General features: G+C 39.7%; 1 protein-coding gene across 3 annotated transcripts in view; it reads right to left on the bottom strand.

The window, feature by feature from the left end:
• Positions 1 to 24,776, bottom strand: part of SCGN (secretagogin, EF-hand calcium binding protein) — a 123,251-nt gene that overhangs the window by 72,336 nt on the left and 26,139 nt on the right. For 2 of the 3 annotated variants that reach the window (XM_077492301.1, XM_077492302.1), the window contains exons 3-5: positions 20,361 to 20,453; positions 11,984 to 12,073; positions 3,459 to 3,515 (exon numbers count right to left, since the gene is read on the bottom strand). In XM_077492301.1, the coding sequence (XP_077348427.1) occupies positions 3,459 to 3,515; positions 11,984 to 12,073; positions 20,361 to 20,453 (240 nt within the window). The remainder of the gene's footprint in view (positions 1 to 3,458; positions 3,516 to 11,983; positions 12,074 to 20,360; positions 20,454 to 24,776) is intronic. The other variant, XM_077492303.1, reaches the window with a different exon arrangement.

The raw sequence follows: 24,776 nt of genomic DNA, 5'->3' as shown, positions 1-24,776 counted from the left end.
ACCTTGTAATCTGTCTCTTAGGGGCATGACATTTACTGAATATCCAAAGCTCTACAATTGAATGTGTCAACCATAATATCTATTAGGGCAAAGTCAATGAGGGTTATTTCATATTCACTTAGCAGATGAGTGACTAAATGACACAGCTTAGTTCCACGCCATTATGTTCATAGAACACTATATCTCGACAAATCTATTGTAGTAACAGTCCACTGGGTCAAAGCTGGCTCATTTCCACCTCTGATCTGCAACATTCTCAAATACAATTTATTTTCATTTTGCTAATGGCTTTACACAGCCAGTCACTAAGTGGACGGTAATGGTTCCTCTGGGCAATCTGTTTCCTTTCCAACAAATAACTGTTGTTGTTGTCCACTGTAATCTTTAAACACTGTGCTATGCTTTATAAAAGACAATAATTAAATACTAAAGTACCATTAGAATTATAAGGTCTGAATATATATATATATATATATATATATATGTATATATATATATGTAACTGAAATCATAATGGACTTAACTGGGATTTTATGTTACTGATCTACATATAATAATCTGTAATGTGGAAGTGGGAAAATCCATTTTTGTTCCCAGACAAGCTGTGATAAAACTAACTTCCTTCAGAAGTTATATAATTAGCTAAAAAGAGCATCACACAGCATTGGATTATTAAAAAAAATACAAACTTTGGACGTTGGTCCCTTATCAAAAAATGATAACAATATGGCACAACCATTATTCTGTGTTCATAAGGCCACCATCCAGAACTGGACCCGGGACAGAATGGTATTAGTCATATTTTGCTGAAGGACGTGTGGGGGACACAACAAGCAGGTGTAAAAAAGGTTGTGATCTGAGAATATGAAAACCAAACCTTGCAGAAAGACAACACCCTGATTACACCTTCCCATGGTAAGGCATGGTGGTGGTAGCATCTTATTGTGGAGATGCTTTTCATCAATTGGGTCTGGAATATTGGACTGAACTAAGGGCATAAAGGATTTAACATACAGAGCAATGGTAGGGTAAAAGCCAAACCAGTCTGAAATTGGCAGGAGACTAGGATGAGATTTACCTTCTAACAGTATATTGACTATAAACAGAAAGCCAAAGCTCTAAACAGAAAGGTTGGATCAGTTTAACAAGAACTTGAATGTTTAGAAAAGATCCAGTGATTCCCATACTTCAATCAAGTTGAGAATCTGTCACAAGACTTAAAAATAGATTTTGCAAACAGCTCCCATTGAACCTGCCAGAGTAGTAGCACTAAAATTATGTAAAAAAAAACCTGCACTTGGACTATTACATAAAAAGTCACTAACATAATTTGCTGGTCAAAAACATATGCAAAATGAAAACAAAGAAGTGCACTGCTCTTTAAAAGTCACGGCAAGTGAATGTAAAGTACTTTTCCCTTCTCCACAAACAATCCCTGATATGGTGAGTGGGGCTATAACCCAAAAAGGAATAACCACTACCTCCAGTAGAAGCACACATAGCATTTTACCAAATGTAATTGACCACTCTATTGCAAGTGGTCAAAACACGCAGTAATGCTCCAGAGATGGCTCACAATATGACCCGATCCATCAGCTGTTGCATCCGGCTTTAAGCACTTCCAGACCAGAATGGTCAGATTGCATACAGAGATAATTTCCCAATAAGCGACACACAGAAGTGGATCCACAGTATATGCATCTCAAGGGAAGAAAAATAGCCTCCTCATAGTGCAGTATATTTATAAACTTCAATTTATTAAAAAAAACACAAAACCACCCACATAAATCCAATTTAAAACAGCATGATATTTCGATTGTAGAAGTTTCAAACCAAGAAAATGGCCGCACTCCACTCCGGTACGCAATTACGTCATGCGCCGAGGGTCCATCCTACGCGTTTCATCATAAAAAGATGTCATCGTGGTGATCAATTACATTTGGTAAGATTCTGTGTGTGCTTCTGCTGGAGGTGGTGGTTTTCCTTCTTGGATTATATCCCCACTCACCCTATCAAGGATTTTTTTTGTGGAGAAGGGAAAAGGACTTTACATTCAATCTGGTGTGACATTTAAAAAGAGCGCTACACTTTGTTTTAGGAGTAATAGCACTAAGTAAATTGTGGGCATGCCCCCAGCTCCAGCCATATAAAATCCTGGAGAAGCATTATAATATTCCTCACTGCTCTAATTAAATTCTCCAGCACTTGCATCATTATCATGTTAAAACACCTAGGGGTCCATCAATGTCCCCCCCGTCCCCCCCCCCCCCGAGGTTCACACAACCCATGGCTTACCCATTTTCTATTTAAATCTTATGGGGAAATGGATGAATCTTGGGTGAAAGTTGTGCAATTCTTGGGTGAAAATGTTGATAATTAAAACCCCTAGAATTATGATCTCAGTCACCATTACAAAGTAACAAAGTAATTACAAAGTAAACCAGAGGGGGTTATCCAGTATACTGAGTGCTATATGTCCCGGTCCTTAAATTAAACATATAGAAAACAAAAGGTGGTAGTAGCCAGGGGATTTTTGAGGAACATATACATATATGTATATGTTATGTATATAGATCCAATACACTTCACAAACAGACTTGATGAGTTTCAATAAACAGGCCTTCTTCAGGAGTACATGTAAGCAATCAGCACGATGAAACCCATGATTTTCATTATGATAAAACCCATATATTCACTGGAATTCTCCCCCCCTCCCATTTTCTCTTCCCTCTCTCTTCCCCCTCTTCCTCCCTCATCCTCTCCCCCAATCTCTCACTTACCGTCCTCTTCCCCCACCCTCTGCCTCTTCCTCCCCATTACACTCTCTCTCTCTCTCTACCTTTCCCTTACCCACCACTGACCAGAGTGCACTACACAGAATGTAGAACTTGATTTTGCACTGTATCCCACAGTGCAGCAGATATTTCATGATCCATCCATGCTCACATTTTGGGCAGATTACCACTATTAATATAGTTAACATTTATATATGGTTCATACTGTGGAAATATTGATTGAAATTAGCCTGAATGCTGGATGGGGGGCCAATGGTTAATCTTACACACAGGCCCACTGCATTCAGAAAATGCCCCTGTAAAGACATTTTTCTTTGTTTTGTATCTAAAAAGGCTATTATAACTTGCAAAATTGTAGTATGTGGCAAAGGTTCACTTCAGTATTCAACATAAAACCTCAGTTTTGGCTTTTTATCATTTACCATGCTCTATATGAGGTCACTTTCTTAAGGACATGGGAAGAGCTCCAGCGCACTATAAATTCAAACTATAAACACTTTCTTTAAAACTGAGAATAAGAATGATCATTTAGATGTAATGATTACCAAAAAACAAATTCTACTATTAAACACTTAATCTGAAATTTTCATTTTTTAAAGTTCAGTAACACTTTCAGCAATGACAGTTTCTGAATGGAACTGATAAAAAAAGCTGAAACATTACCCTAAGTTCCACTGCAGAGATAAATCCACTGCTGTCCTCATCGTATTTCCGCCAAATCTGAAAATAAAAATTCAACTGTATAATTAAAAAAATGTGATAACATATGAAGTGCCCTAACACACATAGGGGTCTATTTATGAAGGTTTTTACACCTGATTCTCATAGCTTCCTCCCTAGACTCCTATTTTTCTAATTTGATTCAATTGGAATAATGTGAGAATCCTGGGACATTGTTACGTGAAAACATGTATAAATAGACCGAAAAGTGCAATGTACCATATATACTCAAGTATAGGCCAACCCAAATATAAGCCGAGGCACCTAATTTTACCACAAAAAAATGGGAAAACGTATTGACTCGAGTATAGGGTGGGAAATGCAGCAGCTACTGGGTAAAAATGCCTATCTGCAGCATCACTCTGCCCATCTGCAGCCTTACTGTGCCTACCTGTATCATCGGTGCCCATCTGCAGCCTCACTGTGCCCATCTGCAGCCTCACTGTGCCTATCTGCAGCTGTACCTTTGATAACCAAAACAGCGGGTGTCTCCAGCTGTGTCATGCAGTCTGTTTGGTGCCCATCTACTGTAACAAAGCCCCGCCTTCTCCTCGTCCGTGACGGAACACCTATTTCAGTTTCCCAGCATTGTCTCAGTGTTCAGTCTATCATGGACAAGGAGGAGGCGGAGCTTTGTTACAGTGGACGGCCACCAGACAGACTGCATGACACAGCAGGAGACACCCGCTGTTTTAGTTATCAAAGGTACAGCTGCAGATGGGCACAGTGAGGCTGCACCCTCACTCGAGACCCTCACTCGAGTATAATCCAAGGGGGCTTTTTCAGCCTAAACAATGTGCTGAAAAACCTGGCTTATACTCGAGTATATACAGTATATAGAGATCACCTCAAACCAGACACATTGAGGCCATGTACACACGGGCGGATTGTCTGTCCAACTTAGTCCGCTGAACCGTGTTTCAGCGGACAATCCGCTCGTGTGTGGGCTTCAGCTGACTTTTTCAGCGGACAATCTGACGAACAAAGTCTTACGGAATTTCCGTAAGACAGTCCGTTCAAACTTGGTTTTGTCCGTCCAAACTTGGTTTCAGCGGACAGTCCGCTCGTGTGTAGGCAAGTTGGACGGACTAAGTATGGCGCATGCTCAGAAAGGATTTACACGGCCGAAGGTTGCATTGCAGTGTATAGGACGTCGTTTTTCTAGTCCCGTCGTACGTGCTGTAGACGTCATCGCGCACGCTTTCAGCGGACTGTCTGCTCATCGTGTGTGGTCAAGTCCGTTCATGCTAATTTTGAACGGACTGTCTGTCGGATTGTCTGACGAACTTAGTTGGCCAGACAATCTGCCCGTGTGTACGCGGCCTGAGTTGACAGCATGATATACCTGTCTACTCACTAAAGTTAGTCTCAATTACTGTTGACAGTTGCAGAGTTTCATTGTTAAATGCAGTCTGTGTTGCTCATAACCTCTAATCATGTTCTTGCTTTTAATGTCCATGCTCTATGCACCTACTGTTATTTGTCACATTTCAAAAGTATGAGCTTTTGAAAGCGATTTTGGAGCATTATTTAATTTATATATTTTTAGCTTTTTTTCAGGCATATTTAGGCTTCAGAGTTTTTCTCTAAGCCAATGGAAAACTAGCTACCAGGAGGATGAAATGGTTATTTAGGTCAATTTCAAGCATTTTTCAGACCTTTCCATTGAAGTCTATGGGTCTGAAAATGTCCCATTCAGCTCCGTATATGTGAACAGGCACAATTTAAAAGCATAGGATTTTGGTTGTTGAGCATTTTGGGGCTTTGTGCTCCAAGCTACAAATTGCTCAGGTGCGAATGGAGCCTTACTTCTCAATTAAATTATCTGCTATGCCCTATTTGCACAGTGCTTAAAAGTTCAGGCTCAAAGGAAACACTTGTTTGTATGCAATATATATATTTACTCTGTCAAAGTTTTAGGCAGGTGTGAAGAAATACTGTAAAGTAAGAATGCTTTAAAAATATGTATTTTTATTTGTATCAATTTACAAAATGCAAAGCGGATGAACAGAAGCAAAATCTAAATCAATCTATATCAATATTTGGTGTGGCTATCCTTTGGCTTTAAACCAGCATCAATTCTTACACTTGCACACTTTGTACACCTGCACAAAGTCAGGGATTTGCAGGATTAGATTCAGGAATATGATTAACCATGTATACCAAGAAGGTGCTAATGATCATTAATTGTAGGTAGAAACACAGTCATTAACTGAAACAGAAACTGCTATGTAGGAACCTTAAAACTTAGTGAGGAACAGCCAAACTCTGCTACTAAGGTGACGTTTTGGAAGACAGTTGTATGTTACAGGTCATACACCATGGGAAGACTTAGCACAGCAAGAAGACACAAAGTAGTTATACTGCATTAGCAAGGTCTTTCCTAAGATTTCCAAAGATTTCAAAGCAATTGAGGTTTTCAAAATGTGCTGTTAAAGTTCTTTTGAAGACGCACAAAGAAATGGGCAATGTTAAGGACTGTAGATGCAGTAGTTGGCAAAGGAAACATAATGCAGCAGATCAAAAGGCACATTGTGACAGACCTAGCTGGGACAGAGGCTTTTGGAGGGGACTGAATGCAGGCCTACCGATCATGGGCCCTGGCATTTGGGGAAACGGTGATCTTTGTGTGTTGTATGCCTGGGGACCCTTGAGGTGGTTTTACTTTGGATTTAGGTCCATATCCCCCCAAGACACATAGACTCTGGGAATCCTGTATATGCCATATTAGAAATACATCACTTACTTACCTTGGACATCAAAAGATTTCTGCTATCAACACAAAACTGATGGAAACCAGTGGGACCCAGGTACACCCATCAACTATCCTGAGAAGTCTGGCCAAAAGCGGTCTTCATGGAAGCTTTACATCCAAAAATCCATACCTCCGAGGTGGAAACAAGGCTAAATGACTCAACTATGCAGAAAAACATCGGAACTAGGGTGCAGAAAAAAGGCAGCAGGTGCTCTGGACTGCCGAGTCAAAAATGTAAATATTTGGCTGTAGCAGGCAGGCAGTTTGTTCTCCAAAAGGCTGGAGAGTGGTACAATAATAAGTGTCTTTAGATAACAGTGAAACATGGTGGAGGTTCCTTGCACATTTAGAGCTACATTTCTGCAAATGGATTTGGAGATTTGGCCAGGATCAACAGTATCCTTAATGCTGAGAAATATAGGCAGATACTTATCCATCATACCATACCATCAGGGAGGTGTGCGATAACCCCCAAATGTATTCTGCAACAGGACATCGACCCCAAACATACAGCCAATGTCATTAGAAACTATCCTAAGCATAAAGAATCCTGAAAGTGATGGTTTGGCCCCAACAGAGCCCTGATATAACCATCAGCAAGTCTGAGATTACATGAGGAGACAGAAAGATTTGAGGCAGTCTACATTCACAGAAGATCTGTGGTAAGTTCTTCAAGATGTTTGGAACAACCTACCTGCTAAGTTCTTTCCAAAACTGTGTGCAAGTGTACCTAGAAGAATTGAAGCTGTATGGAAGGCAAGGGGTAGTCACACTAAGTATTGATTTAATATGGGTTTCTCTACTGTTAATTTACTTTACATTTTGTTAATTGATACAAATAAACTATTAGCACTTCTATTTCTGAAAGCATTCTTAATTTATAGCATGTTTCCACACTTGCCTAAAATGTTTGCACATACTGTATATGTACACACATACACACACACACACATATTTCTATATATTTGTTACTTGCAATTAGCTCTAAAATGTCCAATCACATTTACCCAAGACAGTGTAAGGTTTTATCCCCCCCCCCCCCCCCCCGGCCCCACTACTTGTCTCAATGTTTCAATTAGTTAAAATAAAGTAAATTATAAGGCACAACACAATATATAATTAATTTAACCTCTTGAGATCCGCGCTATAGACAAATGACGGCTACAGCGCGGATCTCCTTTTCCGGGACTACGTCTATTGACGTAGTCCCGTGTACGAGCGGTCTGCGCGCCCCCTGAGGGGCGCGCGCGGCGCGCTCTGTGATCGGCGAGTCCATGAGACTCGCCTGATCGCTGATCCGTGCAAGGGGTCGATCCCGACCCCTTATCACGTGATCAGCTGTCAGCCAATGACAGCTGATCAGGTGACATAACGGAGCCGGTAAACGGCTAGTATTCCTCCTCGTGCTGACAGCGCGAGGAGAAAAAAAAAAAGCCGATCACCGGCGGCCGTGATCGGGACATCAGTCCCGATCACGGCCAGCAATGCAAGCGCCCACCTGCCCCCTGCCAGTGCCCACCTGCCCCCTGCAGTGCCACCCTAATAAAAAGTAAGTGCCCCCCGTCAGTGCCACCCAGCAGTGCCCATAGTGCCACCCAGCAGTGCCCACAGTGCCACCCAGCAGTGCCACCCACAGTGCCACCCACAGTGCCCACAATCTGCCTCAAAGGTGCTGCACCCCAGTGCCGCCCATCAGTGCCCAGCAGTGCCGCCCATCAGTGCCCAGCAGTGCCACCTATCAGAGCCACCTATCAGAGCCACCTATCAGTGTCCATCAGTCCCATCTATCAGTAGTACCTATCAGTGCCCATCCGTGCCACCCATCCGTGCCACCCATCCATGCCATCTTATCTGTGCCCATCTTTGCCCATCAGTGCCACCTTATCTGTGCCCATCGGTGCCACCTTATCTGTGCCTATTAGTGCCGCCTTAACTATGCCTATCAGTGCCCACCAGTGCAGCCTATCAGTGCCCACCAATGCAGCCTATCAGTGCCCACCAATGCAGCCCATCAGTGCCCACCAATGCAGCCTATCAGTGCCGCCTAATCAGCGCACTTCAATGAAGGAGAAAAATGACCCGTTTGCAAAATTTTATAACAAACTATTAAAACATTATTTATTTTTTTATTTTTTTTTTGCATCTTTTTTTGTTTGTTTAGCAAAAAATAAAACTCCGAGCTGTAACTAAATACCACCAAAAGAAAGCTCTATTTGTGGGAAAAAAATGATAAAAATTTCATTTGGGTACAGTGTTGTATGCCCGCGCAATTGTCATTCAAAGTGCATCAGCGCTGAAAGCTGAAAATTGGTCTGGGACTGAGGGGGGTTTAAGTGCCCAGTAAGCAAGTGGTTAAGAAAGGATTGTTAATGGAAAAATGAGCACTGGGCACATTAACATAAATATTTATGATCTATTCAGAAAATTAGCTCAGCTACTAGGGAGTAGTTTTGAATTTACCAGCACAGAGCAAAACATAATAAGTACTAATATTTCAAATTTACCTAGTTTAAAAAAGAGAAATATATTTTTTACATTTTATTTTTTTAGTCCTTGCCATAATACAGATATAATACATAATACAATATTTAATATTTTTATATAAAAACCTTGAAACATTCATTCACATATAAATCTTCCAAAAAGAGAAACTCACCATAACAGCCAATATAGATTTATTTTGAAGACGAAGGATGCAACATACAAAGTCCACCTGGTGCTAGAGCAAACTAACGCATTTCCCTCCATCACTGCAGCTTAATCATAGAATAAGCACATAAACAATAGGCAGTCCTTATATCCAGATCTAATACTCACAAATGTTTCTAATAAACACCCACTACAGTCTTTAAAACAGCAATAAAACTGATTATACCATCCTACATCCTAAAAGATGCCATTTGTATTGATACCATCCTACATCCTAAAAGATGCCATTGGTATTGTCAAACATACACCAGAACTTGCAAGCTAAATAAATCCAAAATAAAGCCATCATAGCAAATCATATTAAAATAATTCACCTTAAAAGCACATATGAGTAGAAAATAAGAAAATGATAACTGATGCTTACTAATCTATCCTGTTACAAGAGTGCAAAAAGCTTCATAATGTTAGTATGTGAATATCAAAGAGTCCTTGTGGGGAAGGATAAACATAATGAGATTACATCCTCAACTATAATAGTGGGAGACGTCCTATTCAAAATTCAGGCCAACTAGTAAATGGGTGTCTAAAGTAAAAATTCAATACACCTCCCAGTGACACAACTTAGAAAACATATCCTCTCCCCTCACTGGCTTTTTGTTTTGTGTTCAATAACATGTATTTTTAAACTTTTTACATTTCTGGCAGATACATACATTGAGCAAAATTATAAATGCAACACTTTTGTGTTTGCCCCTATTTATCATGAGCTGAACTCAAAGATCTACGACTTTCTTTATGTAAACAAAGGGCCTATTTCTCTCAAATATTGTTCACAAATCTATCTAAATTTGTGTTAGCGAACAATTCCCCTTTGCCGAGATAATCCATGTACCTCACAGGTGTGGCATATCAAGGTGGCATATCAAGATGCTGATTAGACAGCATGATTATTGCACAGGTGTGCCTTAGGCTGGCTACAATAAAAGGTCACTCTAAAACATGTAGTTTTATCACACAGCACAACGCCACAGATGTCGCAGTTTTGAGGGAGCATGCAATTGGCATGCTGACTGCAGGAATGTCCACCAGAGCTGTTGCTCTTGAATTGAATGTTCCTTTCTTTACCATAAGCTGTCTCCAAAGGTGTTTCAGAGAATTTAACAGTACATCCAACCAGCCTCACAACCGCAGACCACGTGTAACCACACCAGCCCAGGACCTCAACGTATAGCATCTTCACTTCCAAGATCATCTGAGACCTGCCACCCGGACAGCTGCTGTAACAATCAGTTTGCATAACTAAAGAATTTCTGCACAAACTGTGAGAAACAGTCTCAGGGAAGCTCATCTGCAACTGACTTGAGTGGGCAAATACTCACATACAGTACGATGACGTCTTGCACTTTGGAGATTTAGACACTACCTCATGAGGATGTCACAGGTGACCACAGCAAGAAAACCTAGTTCCTCCAACTCTAAAGAGTTCCTGAGTTCTCAGTCAACTACTTCCATATATTTGGGATCTGGTTAATAGGCTAGATGACACCTTAGTTTTAGTATTCCTCACTATACCACATTTGTTTTAGGTCTCATTTACACTTGCTTCAAAATGTAGCATTGGATACATCTTTTTTAAAGCACTCTATATGCTAATCAAAGCACCCGTCACTAAATAACATTACCTTACAGTCCTTTTCACACTGTGTGTTTGCTTTGCTTCCCTTCAAAAATTATCCCTCATGTTGTTTTCTTAGTGCTTCAAAGCTTCTCCAAAGCCTCCTCAGAGGTCCCTGACAACGCTTGCTTAAGCACCTGAAGCTTTTGAGGGCTTTTATTCAGCTTTAGCTTCACTTTGTTTTGTAGGCATGAGATATCCCAGAATGCACTAGGAAACCAACAAGGGAACTGTAAAGACATCATCAGCAGTCTTTTTCGGTTCATGGGTATATATATTCTGAGAGTGTATGTTGCAGACATCACATCTGGTGTGCAGTGCGGAGCAGCAGAAATGTGAGTGTGGTCTGGACTGGAGTGCAGCAACAAGCAGACGGCACATGTGCTATGGCAAAAAATGAGCAGGGATGGTAAACAGAGGAATAAATAGCAGAGGATCAGCAGAGCTGGAAGACTGGGGCAGGAGAAACTAGCAGATGTCACATGGGGCAGCACAGTGGTGTAGTGGTTAGCACTTTCACCTAGCAGTAATAGGGTTGCTGGTTCAAATCCCAACCATGACACTATCTGCCTGGAGTTTGCATGTTCTCCCTGTGCCTGCGTGGGTTTCCTCCAGGTACTCTGGTTTCCTCCCACACTCCAAAGACATGCTGGTAGGTTAATTAGACCCTGTCCAAATAAATTGGCCATAATATGTGTATGTGTATGTGTTGTAAATGTGTTGGGACCCTACAGGTTAAAGGACCGCGTAAAAGCTACAGATGGACACCAGTGGCAAGAAAGCGCCCTGAGGCAATTCAGTTCGCATAGGTAGTGCTATACAAGCCATTCAAGCTATTCATTCATTCATTCACATGTGGTGAGCAGCGCAGGAACAATATAGCAGGAGGCGAGCAGGGACCAGAGAGGAGGATCAGCAGAGCTGGGGGTTACCACTGAGCAGTGGATGAGCAAGGCTGGGGGGTACTACTGAGCAGGGTAGCTGCTGAACGAGGGTACTAATAAGCTGGGGATCTGTTGAACAGGGGTACTAATTAGCTGGGGATCTGCTAATTAGGGGTACTACTGAGCTGGGGTTCTACTAAGCCCCTTTGAAACAAACAGAAAATCTGGGCACTTGCTAAGCTTCAAAAAAGCATCACCAAAGCATCATTCAAACATTGCCGAAGCATCACAAAACCATAAAAAACACATCAAAAAAGCATGTTGAAGCACTTCCATGTGCATGAAAGTCAAAGCAAGTGCAAATAAACATTTTCATTTCTGATAACCTACTAAACCTTATACTTATGAATCCTTTAGTCCTGGTAAAAAGCTATTTTACATAAACTTGTATAGCTAAATTATAAATGTTATATCACTCTGAGTAGAGGCCCTTAGTCTCACTTACTCGCATAAATTCCACACTGTTATCCAAAGGAGTTTCTCTGCGAAAAAGTAACAGAAAGTTTTCATCCTCTGGCAAAATCATATTTGCAAGCTGCAAGACAAAAACAGTATAAATGCTTTAGAATAATCTGAGAATAATCTATATGACCAAAATGTAATAATCCCATAAGGGTATATAACATTTGAATCCTATGCAAAAACTAAGAGTAACCTATATAAAATATTATTTGCACTTACCGTAACTATTAGTATATTCTTTAGATAGTCTATAAGTAAATCAAAGCTAAAAATACATACAGCTAAAATAATCATTGCTTTAAATACAAAAAAAAAAATTCTATCAATTTTGCTGCTGAATATTATTAACAGCAACTATTGATGTTATTATTATAACGAATCATTCCAAATACAGTATTCTATACTCAGTTTTAAATTTAAGGCTGCATTTCTAGGTAATGCACTGTACATTGTTTTAGTCCTACCAACCCAGGTATAAGGTGTCCTGAGAATTCAAAATGTTTTCTGTGGCTTTAGTTAATGTTGCTTTGATGTCAGAAAAGGGGAATGTTGGTCCCCAAGAGCATTTCACATATTAAGTAAAGGTTCCTGAGTACGACTTCTCTAAATGGTTGGGTGGATATGGAACACACATGCTGTCTCTCTCTTGTCAAATCCACAGCTAAAACTGTTCTGCATTACTTACCTTTTGACAGATCCATGATAATACCTATATGAATTTTATACTGCTAAATGTGTCAATGGGTCAAAACGAAATAGCAGAACACTTGCTACAAATCTTGAAAGTGCAATCCATAAACAGGGGTATTTTTATATTTGTATTTCAAAAATATTTCAACATTTGAGCGGTGGATTTGAGCATTACTTCTGCTTCCAATCTCTGTGGGCCCAATTATAGGGAAGGTTTATTAATTCTGGCGCACAGCAAGGTGATGCTAAGTAGTGGTTGGAAGGCTCATCTCAACCATCAGGTTTTTACTATACTCCAAACTCATGTGTGAATGAGCCCTAAGGACTCATTCACATAGGTAATCTGACCGAGTGAATGCGTGGATTGCTCATGTGACTAAAGCTATCTGTTACTATAAGGCAGTGATGGGGAACCTTGGCACCCCAGATGTTTTGGAAGTACATTTGCCATGATGCTCATGCACTCTGCAGTGGTAAATGTAGTTCCAAAACATCTGGGATGCCAAGTTTCGCCATCACTGCTATAAGGGAATGCAACAGCTGTATGAACACAGCTGCAGGTCCTAATTTTGTAGGTTTGCAGGCGTGGTGAGCATCTAGACCAGCCCACTTTAATTTTGCAAACAAGCACAAAAACAGTATATAAAACTATAAGTAATTGTGCAAAAAAACATAAGTAGCAAAACATAAGGAGTCCTCGCTAACCTCTTATTATTTCACTTATTCTCTTCTGTAGTTTTCTCATCCTTCTCACATCACTGCATGAAGTTGAGGGAAAGCCATGCATCCATTACTTTTTCACTGAAACCGGCCCACCGGGAAACTCCCTGTAGTCTCAATGGCCAGTACATGCCTGGTGGTGAGTGACTCTGAATGCACATTATCTGTATTCAGGACTGTACCATCTGTACCCACACATCCGTCAAATTAGGACCTGTGGCTGTGTTCGTACAGCTGCTGTGTCCCCATAGAGTAACACAGGCTGCCTGCACACAGCTGCTAGGCGGCTCCAGCCACATAAACAAACTACTGATTCACACTGTACAGGCCACAGCACCCATGTGAATGAGCCCCAATACTTGTTTCACACACAGAGCTATAAAAAGACTTTTGTTGTGTTTGTGTCCCCAATTATTTTAGTGTATTTGATTTTTTTTGAGGGGATGGTGGGCTGTCGGGAAGGCTGTACAAGGCCCAGTGATTTCTAACAGTAGCTATGGGTGCAGGAGTTGCAAATACACTGCTGCATATGCTCTGTGAAATGAAAGGCAACTGGACTGCTTGATATATATTTGTCTCATTATAGTTACAGAAGTGCTACAATTCCCTTTAAGTCTTCATGGACCGCCTTAAAATTTTATTAAACACTATTACAAATCATATAGTGCTGATGATCTCAGCACTTGCAATGGGGTTGATTTACTAAAGGCACATTGACTGTGCCTATCGCAAAGTGCAGTTGCACTCTGTAAGGGCAGTTTCTCTGGAGCTTAGTAAATGAGGTAAAGCTTCACTTTGCAAATAACACACAATCATGTGCAAGGAAAAAAAAACAGTTTCTGTTCATTTACTAAGCTCTGGAGCCGCTGCTCTTACAGAGTGCAACCGCACTTTTGCAAAGTGCACAGTCTATTTGCCTTTAGTAAATCAACCCCAATGTTTGATGTCTGCCTTCTTTGTAAAGTTTGACATTGTAATCAATCACCTTCTTAAAATCTTCCCTCCTTTGTTTCCTGTATTAGGGCTCATGCAGCCAGGCATAAATATAGGTATTTTGGGCATACAGAATAAAATACGCCTGTATTTGCAGTACCCAGGAACCCCAGCTGGTGCATAATTATGGCCATAGGAACGTATTGACAGAATATGCTTTACATACTGCAGGCATATGCCTGTAAACACCAGGACATGTATGGGCGTAATTTCCCAAACATGAAAGTTTAACATTCGTGTGCCTGTATTGTTTTGCAGAGGCCCTTGGAGCCACCTTTGCCTGTAGTCCCAAAAGGGTCATCATGTGATGTACTTAGTATGCCCTGGACAGAGCCAGCAGTTATAATAACCTTAGTGTTATCATTTTAATTTGTTAAAGCTAAAAAACATGCAGACCATTTGGGCAGATTGATCCCCCACCAACGTTGCATAATTCTGCCACTTCTCCACTAATCACCAGTGTATAGAATACTGACCAACAATATAGGGAACTTTTTTACTGACCACCAATGTAAGGGGCAATACACTGATCACCAATGTAAGAGGAGACTACACTGACTCTAAATATAAGAGGAGACTACACTGACTACCAACGTAAGAGAACACTACACTAACTACCAATGTAAAAGGATACAACACTGACCATCACTAAAAGAGGAGACTAAATTGACTACCAATATAGGGGGACTACCCTGATCGCCAATGTAAGGGAGACTGCCTTGACCAACAATATAAGAGGACACTACAGTACACTGATCACCACTATGAGAGGAGAGTACATTGACTACCAATGTAAGAGACCACTACACTGATCACAAATGTAAGTTGTTATTTTTCCACAGACCACTAATGAAAAGGGGAATGACAGTTTTCCTTGTTTGCATATCTTTCACATTATTTTTAATTGTTTTAAAAAAAAAAAAAGGAGTATTGAAATACAATGGAGTGTAATAGGTTTCCATTCAAAGGTTTTAGGTAACAGTCAGATGTTATGTAAGAGGCATCAAATAAAATTCCTAAAACATTTGTAAGGGGTACAGGGGATAGGGGAGGGAGGAAGTAAGGGGTGGGTTTATGTAAGGTATTGATGACATACATGGACTTGCAAATCTTTTGTTAATGCATCTTGTAGGGCTAGAGAGGGTAGGTCTATTTGTGATAAAGCAATATATGGGAGAATATGAAACTGAACATAATAACATCTTTAGTATTCAAAGAGAGAATTTGAAGTTCAGGAGCAGAGGGAGGAAAGCCCAAAGCTTGAGTATAAAGTGTGGAGAAGTGGGAAGTGGGGAGGAGAAAAATTAAGAGTGGGAACACTATGGAAGAGGGAGCAGGGGGTAGCCTTGGGAGAGACACAGAGGTTGCCTAGCCAGGAGAAGACCTAGCTAGGGAGACATGAGCTCTGCAGGGTATTTAAAAGTATAGTAGTTGAGTCCACTGTAAGTAGTTTGGGGCATCTGGTGGATTTAAAGAGGGATTTCTGTCATTCTCCTGTATCATGGTGTCTCTTAGTGCCTCTTATTTTCGTACCGTTTAATTTCCAAAAAGCATGCAGATGGTTGGTGCCAGGCTTTTGTGATTGTTTGTCTAGTAGCCAGGAATATAACAGATGCAAGCTTTCATCTAAATTTAGTTGGGTTTTATGTGAGTCTATAACATAGAGCTTCCCAGGGGTTCATAGGGTGTATTTAGTGCACATCATATAAGGTTATAAACCCATATCCATAACTTATTGACTTTTGGGCATTCCCATCAGTTGTGGGGAAGGGAACCAGAGGTGTTCTAAAACAGTCCAGGGAGGCCAAGGTGCAAATTTGCCTTACATGTTGGAGATAAGCACCAGCAGAAGAGTACTTTATGGGTGCTATCTGCGTCAATGCAAAGTAGTGACTTAGGTTGAGGACACTAAGGTCTCCAGCCAATCTACACCAGTACAGAATGTTACTAGCTATTTTGGGTCTATAAGGGTGCCAGATAAATTTATGGATTTTCTTCCATTTGATTTGTAGGTTGTGACTGTGACTAGAGAGTGTTAGGACCCAAAAATAATAACGCAGTTTGGGCAGTTATGTCATTGATTGCATATATCTTGCCAAATGAGGAGATCATGGAAAACTGCCAGGATGAGAGTAAGCCAATTAGCTCTTTAAAAGAGAGGGATAATTGTTGTTTTTTTCATAAAGGCTTGTAAGTCGGGATAACATGAATTCCCAAACATGGCAGATCATCCAAAACAATTTGAATTTTATGTGGCTGCAGGGTAATATTCAAATAGAAAAAATACCACCTTGGAGCGTTAAAGGTAATCACAAATGTATTGTTTGATTAAAAAGGTTGTTAATATTTTATTGAGCGCAATAAAGGTATAGTAAATTAAAATAAATCCCAGCTTATTGATATGATTGCTATCAATAAAAAACCTTTTTAATCAAACAATGTATACATTTAGTGCATGACTAAATAATGTCATAATGTCTAAATAATAGTATAGCATGACTAAATAATAGTATAATGTCACTCCTTACTTTTACTATACGCCAATAAACTGTACACCTTTATTCTATGATTGCTCTCAGTAAAATGTTAACAACCTTTTTAATCAAGCAATACGTTGTGTTTAACTTTGTTAAGTCTCAAGGGAGTATTTTGTCAATTTACAAATTGTATCAGGGATGATGGCAAACCGTTATTTTAAGTGAACATCTCCTCTTCTTGTAATTCTAGGCTAATATTCATGGCTTTGGACTTGGGTTCATTAATATGTTTGCCTGAATATCCACAAAGTCCTTGCAAGTATGCATTAGATTGGGTAGGGTTATATAAGGAGAAGCAGTATCTAATAAGAGGTTAAGAAGGTAGCCTTAGAATGTTCCTTGTTGTATAGGACAGGGTTGGGGTTCAAAGCTCATGTATTTAATAGAAGCCAAAGGGTGGACATAATGGACAAAAACCCAAGGTAAAATGTAAGTTCTGAAGCAGCATTTTCAAAAAGCAAAAGAAAATATATTAAGAGTGTATCAAAAGCCTTGCAAACATCAAGCGATAGCAGCATTGTCTCTACAGAACTGGAAACGGAAAGATGCAAGGCTCTTTTTATATTATCTCCTGCCTGCCTTGAAGGTTTGATGCTGACCTGATTCTTGTGAATAAGTAATCTCAAGAAATGATTTATTCTAGCAGCCAAGATCTTTGCAAGAATCTGTACATCAGTATTAAGAAACAAAATTCCAATGTAATTTGACTATATGTGCAGGTCTGTGGAGATTTGGGAGGCATTACAATATTTGCCCTTGATGACTCTCCAGAGAATGAGCTGCCATGTATCATGGAGGTAATGGCAGTGGTTAGATAGACAACATGAGGTTGGAGCACTAACTTTAATTGCCTGTCAAATATCCAATTTGTGATGTCTGTGTAGGAATGAGATGCAGAGCTCTGGGATAGTGGTAAGTTCCCTTGTTTGTATTTCTTTTTGGCATATTAATATTGTTTATTTACTTGCATGATTATCACTGAAATTATTTTGTAATATAGGGGCAGGGGAGTTAATAAATCTTTCCTGGTGTCCAATAAATGAAGAAAGCCATTATTTGAGCCTCATGCATTGTTTGCTAATGTTGTGTTACTAAACTATTAACCCTATGGAATAGTGTGTATTTTATGAGCAATCTGTAAACAGCTATAGGCAACAGAAAATAACTTTTATAAATTCAGTTTGGCAGCAAGAGAAAATGCAAACAATTCCAAATTTTCCACAATAAATATTTCACCAGCTCGTCCAAGCATAATATAATCAAACTAGCAGTAAGTTAAAGTTGTAAAAATGATTTCATACTCATGCATTACATTTATAAAAAATATGGAATTGTGTTGTTAATATGTAGGTGAGATTTTTTTTATTTTTAATGACAGTTTACTTATACTATAAATAGTCTGATGTTTTATGTATTTGTTAATATTACATATTTGAATATTTATTGAATGTTTTGATATTGACGTGGTGATGTGTTGGGCTCTGCTGAGAGATTTTAGCACCTGTTGTGAAAGCGGAGACTTTCAGGATTGACTGCTTAGCAATCAAGAGCTGTAGGTTCAGAGCGTGAAAAGCCCATGCAGAAATTGTCCTAGATCAATGAGCAGCCATTGATACGCTTTAAATGAAATAGCTCCATGTTGAGACAGAGAGTTTTCAGATGACAGATTCTGGATGAGGAAGTTTACCTTGAACAATAAAAGGGGACTGCTTTGAAAGTCATGCCAGGGTGTAGTAAATAAGACTCTGGGTGGATCATGGGTTTGAAGGGGTGCCATTTTTACCAACAGCCAGGGACCTAATTAGTTTACAACAGCCAAATTACCACAGAAGTAGCAATTTGACAGGTATTTAACCCCAGAAAGTATTTACTATTATCCAACACAAGCATAGATTGGTGGCCAGTGTATTAGGTTGGTGGTGAGTGGCAATGCCTTCATAACATTGATGGTCAACACCCCAATTACATTGGTGGCTAATGTTAATACCACCATTACATTGGAACTCTGGAAATATTAATGTCTGCATTATAATGGAGGTAAGTGCTAATGATTCTGTTTCTCGTGTTATACTGTTACATTGTGATCCCCCCATTACAGTGATGTCAATAAGAATTGAAGTGTAACTCTGTGCTCAGGGCAAAAACTATATAAGAGAAAAGCAGTCAGCACAATAATCTGATATATATATATTTACACAATGTTAATACAATTGCAGCACTAAGCTTCACCAAGGAAATGTAAACAATTAGTGCAATGCAGTGCAGTATATTGCTGTAAAGATATGGAAATCAGAACTCCGACAGTGGCTGCAGACATGTGCGTCTAGCGTCTAGCTCCACCAAACACATTTAATCAGAATATGATGCCACCAAGGGCCACTGAGTGATTTATGGAAATACTGGAAGAGTCCTGCATTTCCTTTGTGTTCCTGGTGATGATACATTCTCTATGCCATTTGAGGATACTTGCGGAGCCCTGTATCTTACCGCTGGGTCCTATGTGAGGACATACCTCCTAAAACTGTTTTTTTTTTCCACTCATATATTGGGGGGTCAGTACCATTTTACTGTTTACTGTGATCACAGAACTGATGTCGATATCACTTGAAGGCATTCAGTGCCTTGAAGATAATTTTTTTGCACATATTTGTGCATGAATTGGGACTTTTGGTCTGTGTTAATGCCTACTTAAAATTTGTGGCTAAGGGGAGTTAACATGCCCTATTGCATTGGTATTCCGTGGGAAGAAAAATGCCCACTCTTACATTGGTGGCCTTAAGGAAAAAAAGCCCCCTCTTACATCATTAGTCAGTGGGAAAAAGTACCCCCCTTCTTACATTGGTGATCAGTTGGAAGAAGGCCTCTGCTATCATTGGTGGTCAGTGGGAAGAATCTCCCCTCTTTTATTGATCAACAATATGAGCAATACCCCCTCACATATTGGTGATCAATGGACAGAATGCTACCTCGTTTATTAGTTGTCAATAGGAAGAATGCCCCTCCTTGATGGTCAGTGTAACTCAACCATTGGCAGCCAGTGGGAATATTAAATGCACTCCCTGGTATATGTAATATCAGATAATCAACAATGTAGAAATGTGTCCAAGTCTCTTTTCATAGTTTTAGATGAAGTGGAACAGGGTTTGAGCATACCAGAGTTTCAGCCACCACAACACCAATTTTTTTCATATATTTCTATGGAAACCTCAATATTCTGGGGAAGTGATAGACCTCTTTTAGGGTCTTAAATTATTAATGTAAACCTGTTGTGTAGGAACTGTTATCACTGACGTTCAGTAAATACTTGTTTCCAGGCTACTGTGCCTCCCCCATTGACTTCAACTTTAACACTTTACATGTCATTGTGCTTTTAAAATACTCCATTATTTCATCAGTTAACACCGATTGCTGATTACATACCTCTTGTATTTGCAGGCGGCCATCTGAAGCGACATCATATGCAGACATGAATCGATCCTTCACTCTTTGGACTTTGTCTGCAGTAATTGCATTCTAGATTTAAACACATAATTGAATTTGAAAGGATAAATAAGGCATTTAAATTGTCCCTGTATAACAGCTGTAGACAACATTTATGAAGATTCTTATTTATTTTGATCATAGTATAGCTTGTAGTGGTTGACCACATTCACCTGGACTTGTTTTATAATCCAAGTGGCTTTCTCATTTCATTTTAGAAGGTATCCAGTCAAATGTGACTACACACTATAGCTGAAGGAAATGTAATTCTGCATGTACTACACGTGGAATCAATAGTTGGGTTATACACAAAATAAACCTATTATAGTTTGCAATAGAGAATACAATCAAAATACATTAACTAATGCTATCTACAAATTAATAATAACAAACATATATACTGTTCTATGACATAAAATGGAGCTGGCTCAATGCAACCCGACATGTTTCATCCACAAGGACATCATCCACCCCAGATGACGTCCTTGCGGACGAAACATGTTGGATTGCATTGAGCCAGCTCCATAACATTGCGCTATTTGGATTTCTCTTATGATCACATTGATTGTATGCTTGAATACGTCAGCATTGATGTAAGTGTTCTATGTTTTTTAATAAACCAATTTACAATAGTTTTACACTGTGTGGAGGTCTTTTTTTCTTTTATGAATGGTGTTGCCTACGATAAGTTTTGATGATAAGACGCTGGGATACACTGTATAACCCTCTCCAGTGACGGTCCTTTAGAGCTTCAACCTACTGTTCCATCTGTTCCATCTTTATGTGTGTTTGACTCTTTGCCGCTGGCAATAGAGTCCACATTTTATGATAAGAGTATTTACTCTCCTCCCTGGGTGGAGGATGCACAAATACTGGGTGGCTCCTTTAGCAGATGATGGTGTATTTCCATTCTCACTGAACAGACTTCCATCTTCAGTCTTCTGTTTTTTTGACTGCTTAGTGTGGATAGTGGTCAATTCCCACCCACATCCAATAGATCCACACTTTCAGCATGCATCTATTTTGAACTGCTTAAATATATAGCGGCTGTTTGCACTTGTACTATGTCGAATATTCACTGATGTATGGTTGTTTCAGCACTTTGCACTTTTTCATTGGTATATGTCAATATTACCAGTCACATAGTTTACACTGTACTTGTATGTACTTGTTTTGCACATTTACTTGTTTTATATTTGTAATTGTATATATGCACTCTTGATCAATTTTGTTGGTTTTACACTTGCAATAGGGTTCATTAATGTAATGTAACCAGTAACGACTTAAAGTATATAAACTATAGACATCAGGTTCATATTAAAGTTTCTTAAACTCATCTTCTTTCAGCTGTCAGTTTGTAAAAAATGTTGGTGCAACCTACATATGTATAATGTACAGTAGTGATGGTCATCTCCATCTAGCAGCCGATGTGCACACTACTCAGTTCAATGTTATCCCACTGGGGCAAGCGCACAAGAAACCTAACTAAATTCGCAAAGCAGGCCCCAAGGTTTCAAGTGCCTGGGGGCCTCCACAGAGATTTAGTCTGATACAGGGTATGCTAGGCAACAATACTCATTCAACCATTGCAGTGCAAGGGAAGACCCATTGCAGAGGTAGCATTAAAGCAGAATTACAGGCAATTATTTTTTTTCCATTTTGGATAGAGCAAGGGGGGTTATAACCTCTGTCAGATTTTCTTTCGCCATCTGTGTCCCATTGCGGAAATTTCCCTTCACTTCCTGTCCCATAGCCAAACAAGAAATGAGGGGAAATCCCTGAAAATTCAGGGAATTTCTTCTGGACTCCCAGATCACCAGAACTAGTGTCCCCCACTGGAAGATTTCTCCTCTATTACTTTTCTGGGGACAACCCAAAATTTGGCGATTTTCTTTTAATTTCACTTTTAATGATAACGGTAAACAGGACAAATAGAGAGAGCGAATCTCCCTAATGGAGAGATAGACAGCAATAATAACTGATCAGGTGTTGTTATTCCTCTGCACTCTATCCAAAACTAAAAAGTTTGCCTTTAGTTGTACTTTAATTATTCCTGGAATGTAACTATAAGCAAATTGGTGGCTTGGAAAACTTCTTGCTATGCAACATCAGCATTTAGGGTATTTTTGCTCCTACTGGCAAACACGCAATAGTAATTTAGAGGAATTACTGCCAACCTTGATGTGATGAAAGCTGCTATTCTCTGACTTCTCTGACTAGCACATCTAGGATTGGTTGTGATTAGGCTTTTGCAGGAATTTGAATACTCAGCTTTAAAATATTGTAGTTGTGCCGGTAAAATTATGAAATATGCAGCTTACTTAGCTTTACCTACTTTGTGTGAGCTTGACATTTCAGCTTGAGTGTCAGCTGCCTGAACTTTACATGCTCTCTCCTAACTGCAGAGAATGTGTCAGGATAATCAAGAATAATGTAAAAAAAAACTTCAGGGCTTTGCTGTTTAACACAGTTAAACCTCAAGATCTGGGAACTAATTTAATAAGTCAGACAGGTAACAAAGGACCTCTGCATTCTGACTCTTAAGCTGGCCATACACCATACAATTTTCCTATTCAATTTCCTTTAGATTTACCTTCAACTGTGTAGTAGAAGAGCCTGCCTGATTGCACACAAATTGAAAGTGTTTAGATTTGACCTCATATCATATGGTTTTGGTAAATCTAAAGGAAATCTATAGAAGAAAATTGTATAATGTATGGCCAGCCTTAGGCTGAAATGTGTGGCCCAGGAATTAGCCACTTAACCACTTCAGCCCTGGAAGATTTTACCCCTTAATGACCAGGCCATTTTTTGCGATACCGCACTGTGTTGCTTTGACTTTAAATTGCGTGGTTGTGCAATGCGTTACCCAAATAAAATTGACTCCCTTTTTTCCCCACAAATAGAGTTTTCTTTTGGTGGTATTTGATCACCTGTGTGGTTTTTATTTTTTGCACTATATACAAAAAAATGCCGACAATTTAAAAAAAAAGGAAACAATATTTTCTACTTTTTTGTAATAATAAATATCCCAAAAAAAAGTCTTCATCAGTTTAGGCCAACATGTGTTCTTCTACATATTTTTGGTAAAAAAATAGCAATAAGTGTATATTGATTGCTTTGCGCAAAAGTTATAATGTCTACAAAAAAATACCAGATTTATGGTATTTTTATTATTTATTTTAATTTTTTTACTAGAAATGGCGATGATCAGAGATTTTTAGCGGGACTGCGACATTGCAGTGGAGAGATCGGACACTTTTGACACTTTTCTGGGACCACTGACATTTATACAGCGATCAGAGCTAAAAATAGGCACTGATTATTATATAAATGTCACTGGCAGGGAAGGGGATAACACTAGGGGGCGATCAAGGGGTTAAATGTGTTCCCTCATTAGTGTTTCTAACTGTGGGAGGATGGTACTGATCCTAATTACTAGGAACAGCAGATCTGTCTCTCCCCCCTGTCAGAACAGGGATTTTTGAGTTTACATACACAGATCACCGTTCCAGTGATCGCAGGTGGCTGGCAGATATCGTGGCTACCGGCCACGAGCATCAGGTCCCCTACCCTGCAGCCGGTGTGCATGCCTGCTATGGCTCTTAAAGGAGCCGATGTACAGGTACGGCGTTTCATAGCAACGAGCCAACCTGCCGCCGTAAATGTGCGTGAGCTGGTCGGCAAGTGGTTAAGTAAGATGACAAATGTATTTTTTTTCAGAAGTAAACCTGTTGTGAAAATATAAAGGAATGTTAAGATTAATGCATAAGCCCAGCTATGACTGCTTCTCTTTAGCATGTGCAACATATGAATTGTATGTGTAGCACCATGGTGGTTCTCTCAGAGACAGGATGGGCTGACATTTCACCTCAGGGTGTAATTCTCACGCAATAATGGGAAATGAGACTAGATGAGTGACAGTCACTTTTAGCCGAAACAAAAAGAAATTAGATTTTGTGGAAGCAATGATGAATCGTCAGACAGGCATGTACTGGCCATTGGGACTACAGGGAGGCTCAGTGGGCCGGTTTCAGTGACAAAGTAATGGCTGCGCGACTTGCCCATCAACTTCACGCAGTGATGTGAGAAAGATGAGAAAAATACAGAGGAGAATACTTGAAATAATAGAAGAGGTTAGTGAGGACGCCTTATGTTATGCTACTTAGGTTTTTTTTGCACAATTACGTATAGTTTTATATACTGTTTTTGTGCTTGTTTGCAAAATTTAAAGTGGGCTGGTCTGGATGAAGTCCAGGGCCAAATTTTTGTCCCAGTCCAGCCCTGTCGCCAGATGAACCTTGTAAAGAACTTGTTTATTTCCAGCCATCAGTGAGCTGCATGGGAGCTTTTTTT

This window comes from Lithobates pipiens, unplaced genomic scaffold (assembly GCF_037356315.1).
Source record: "Lithobates pipiens isolate NorthernLeopardFrog02 unplaced genomic scaffold, aLitPip1_a1.2 Scaffold_19, whole genome shotgun sequence".
NCBI lineage: Eukaryota > Metazoa > Chordata > Amphibia > Anura > Ranidae > Lithobates > Lithobates pipiens.
The sequence above is the reverse complement of the archived record's forward strand: the minus strand, read 5'-3'. Positions and strand labels throughout refer to the sequence as shown.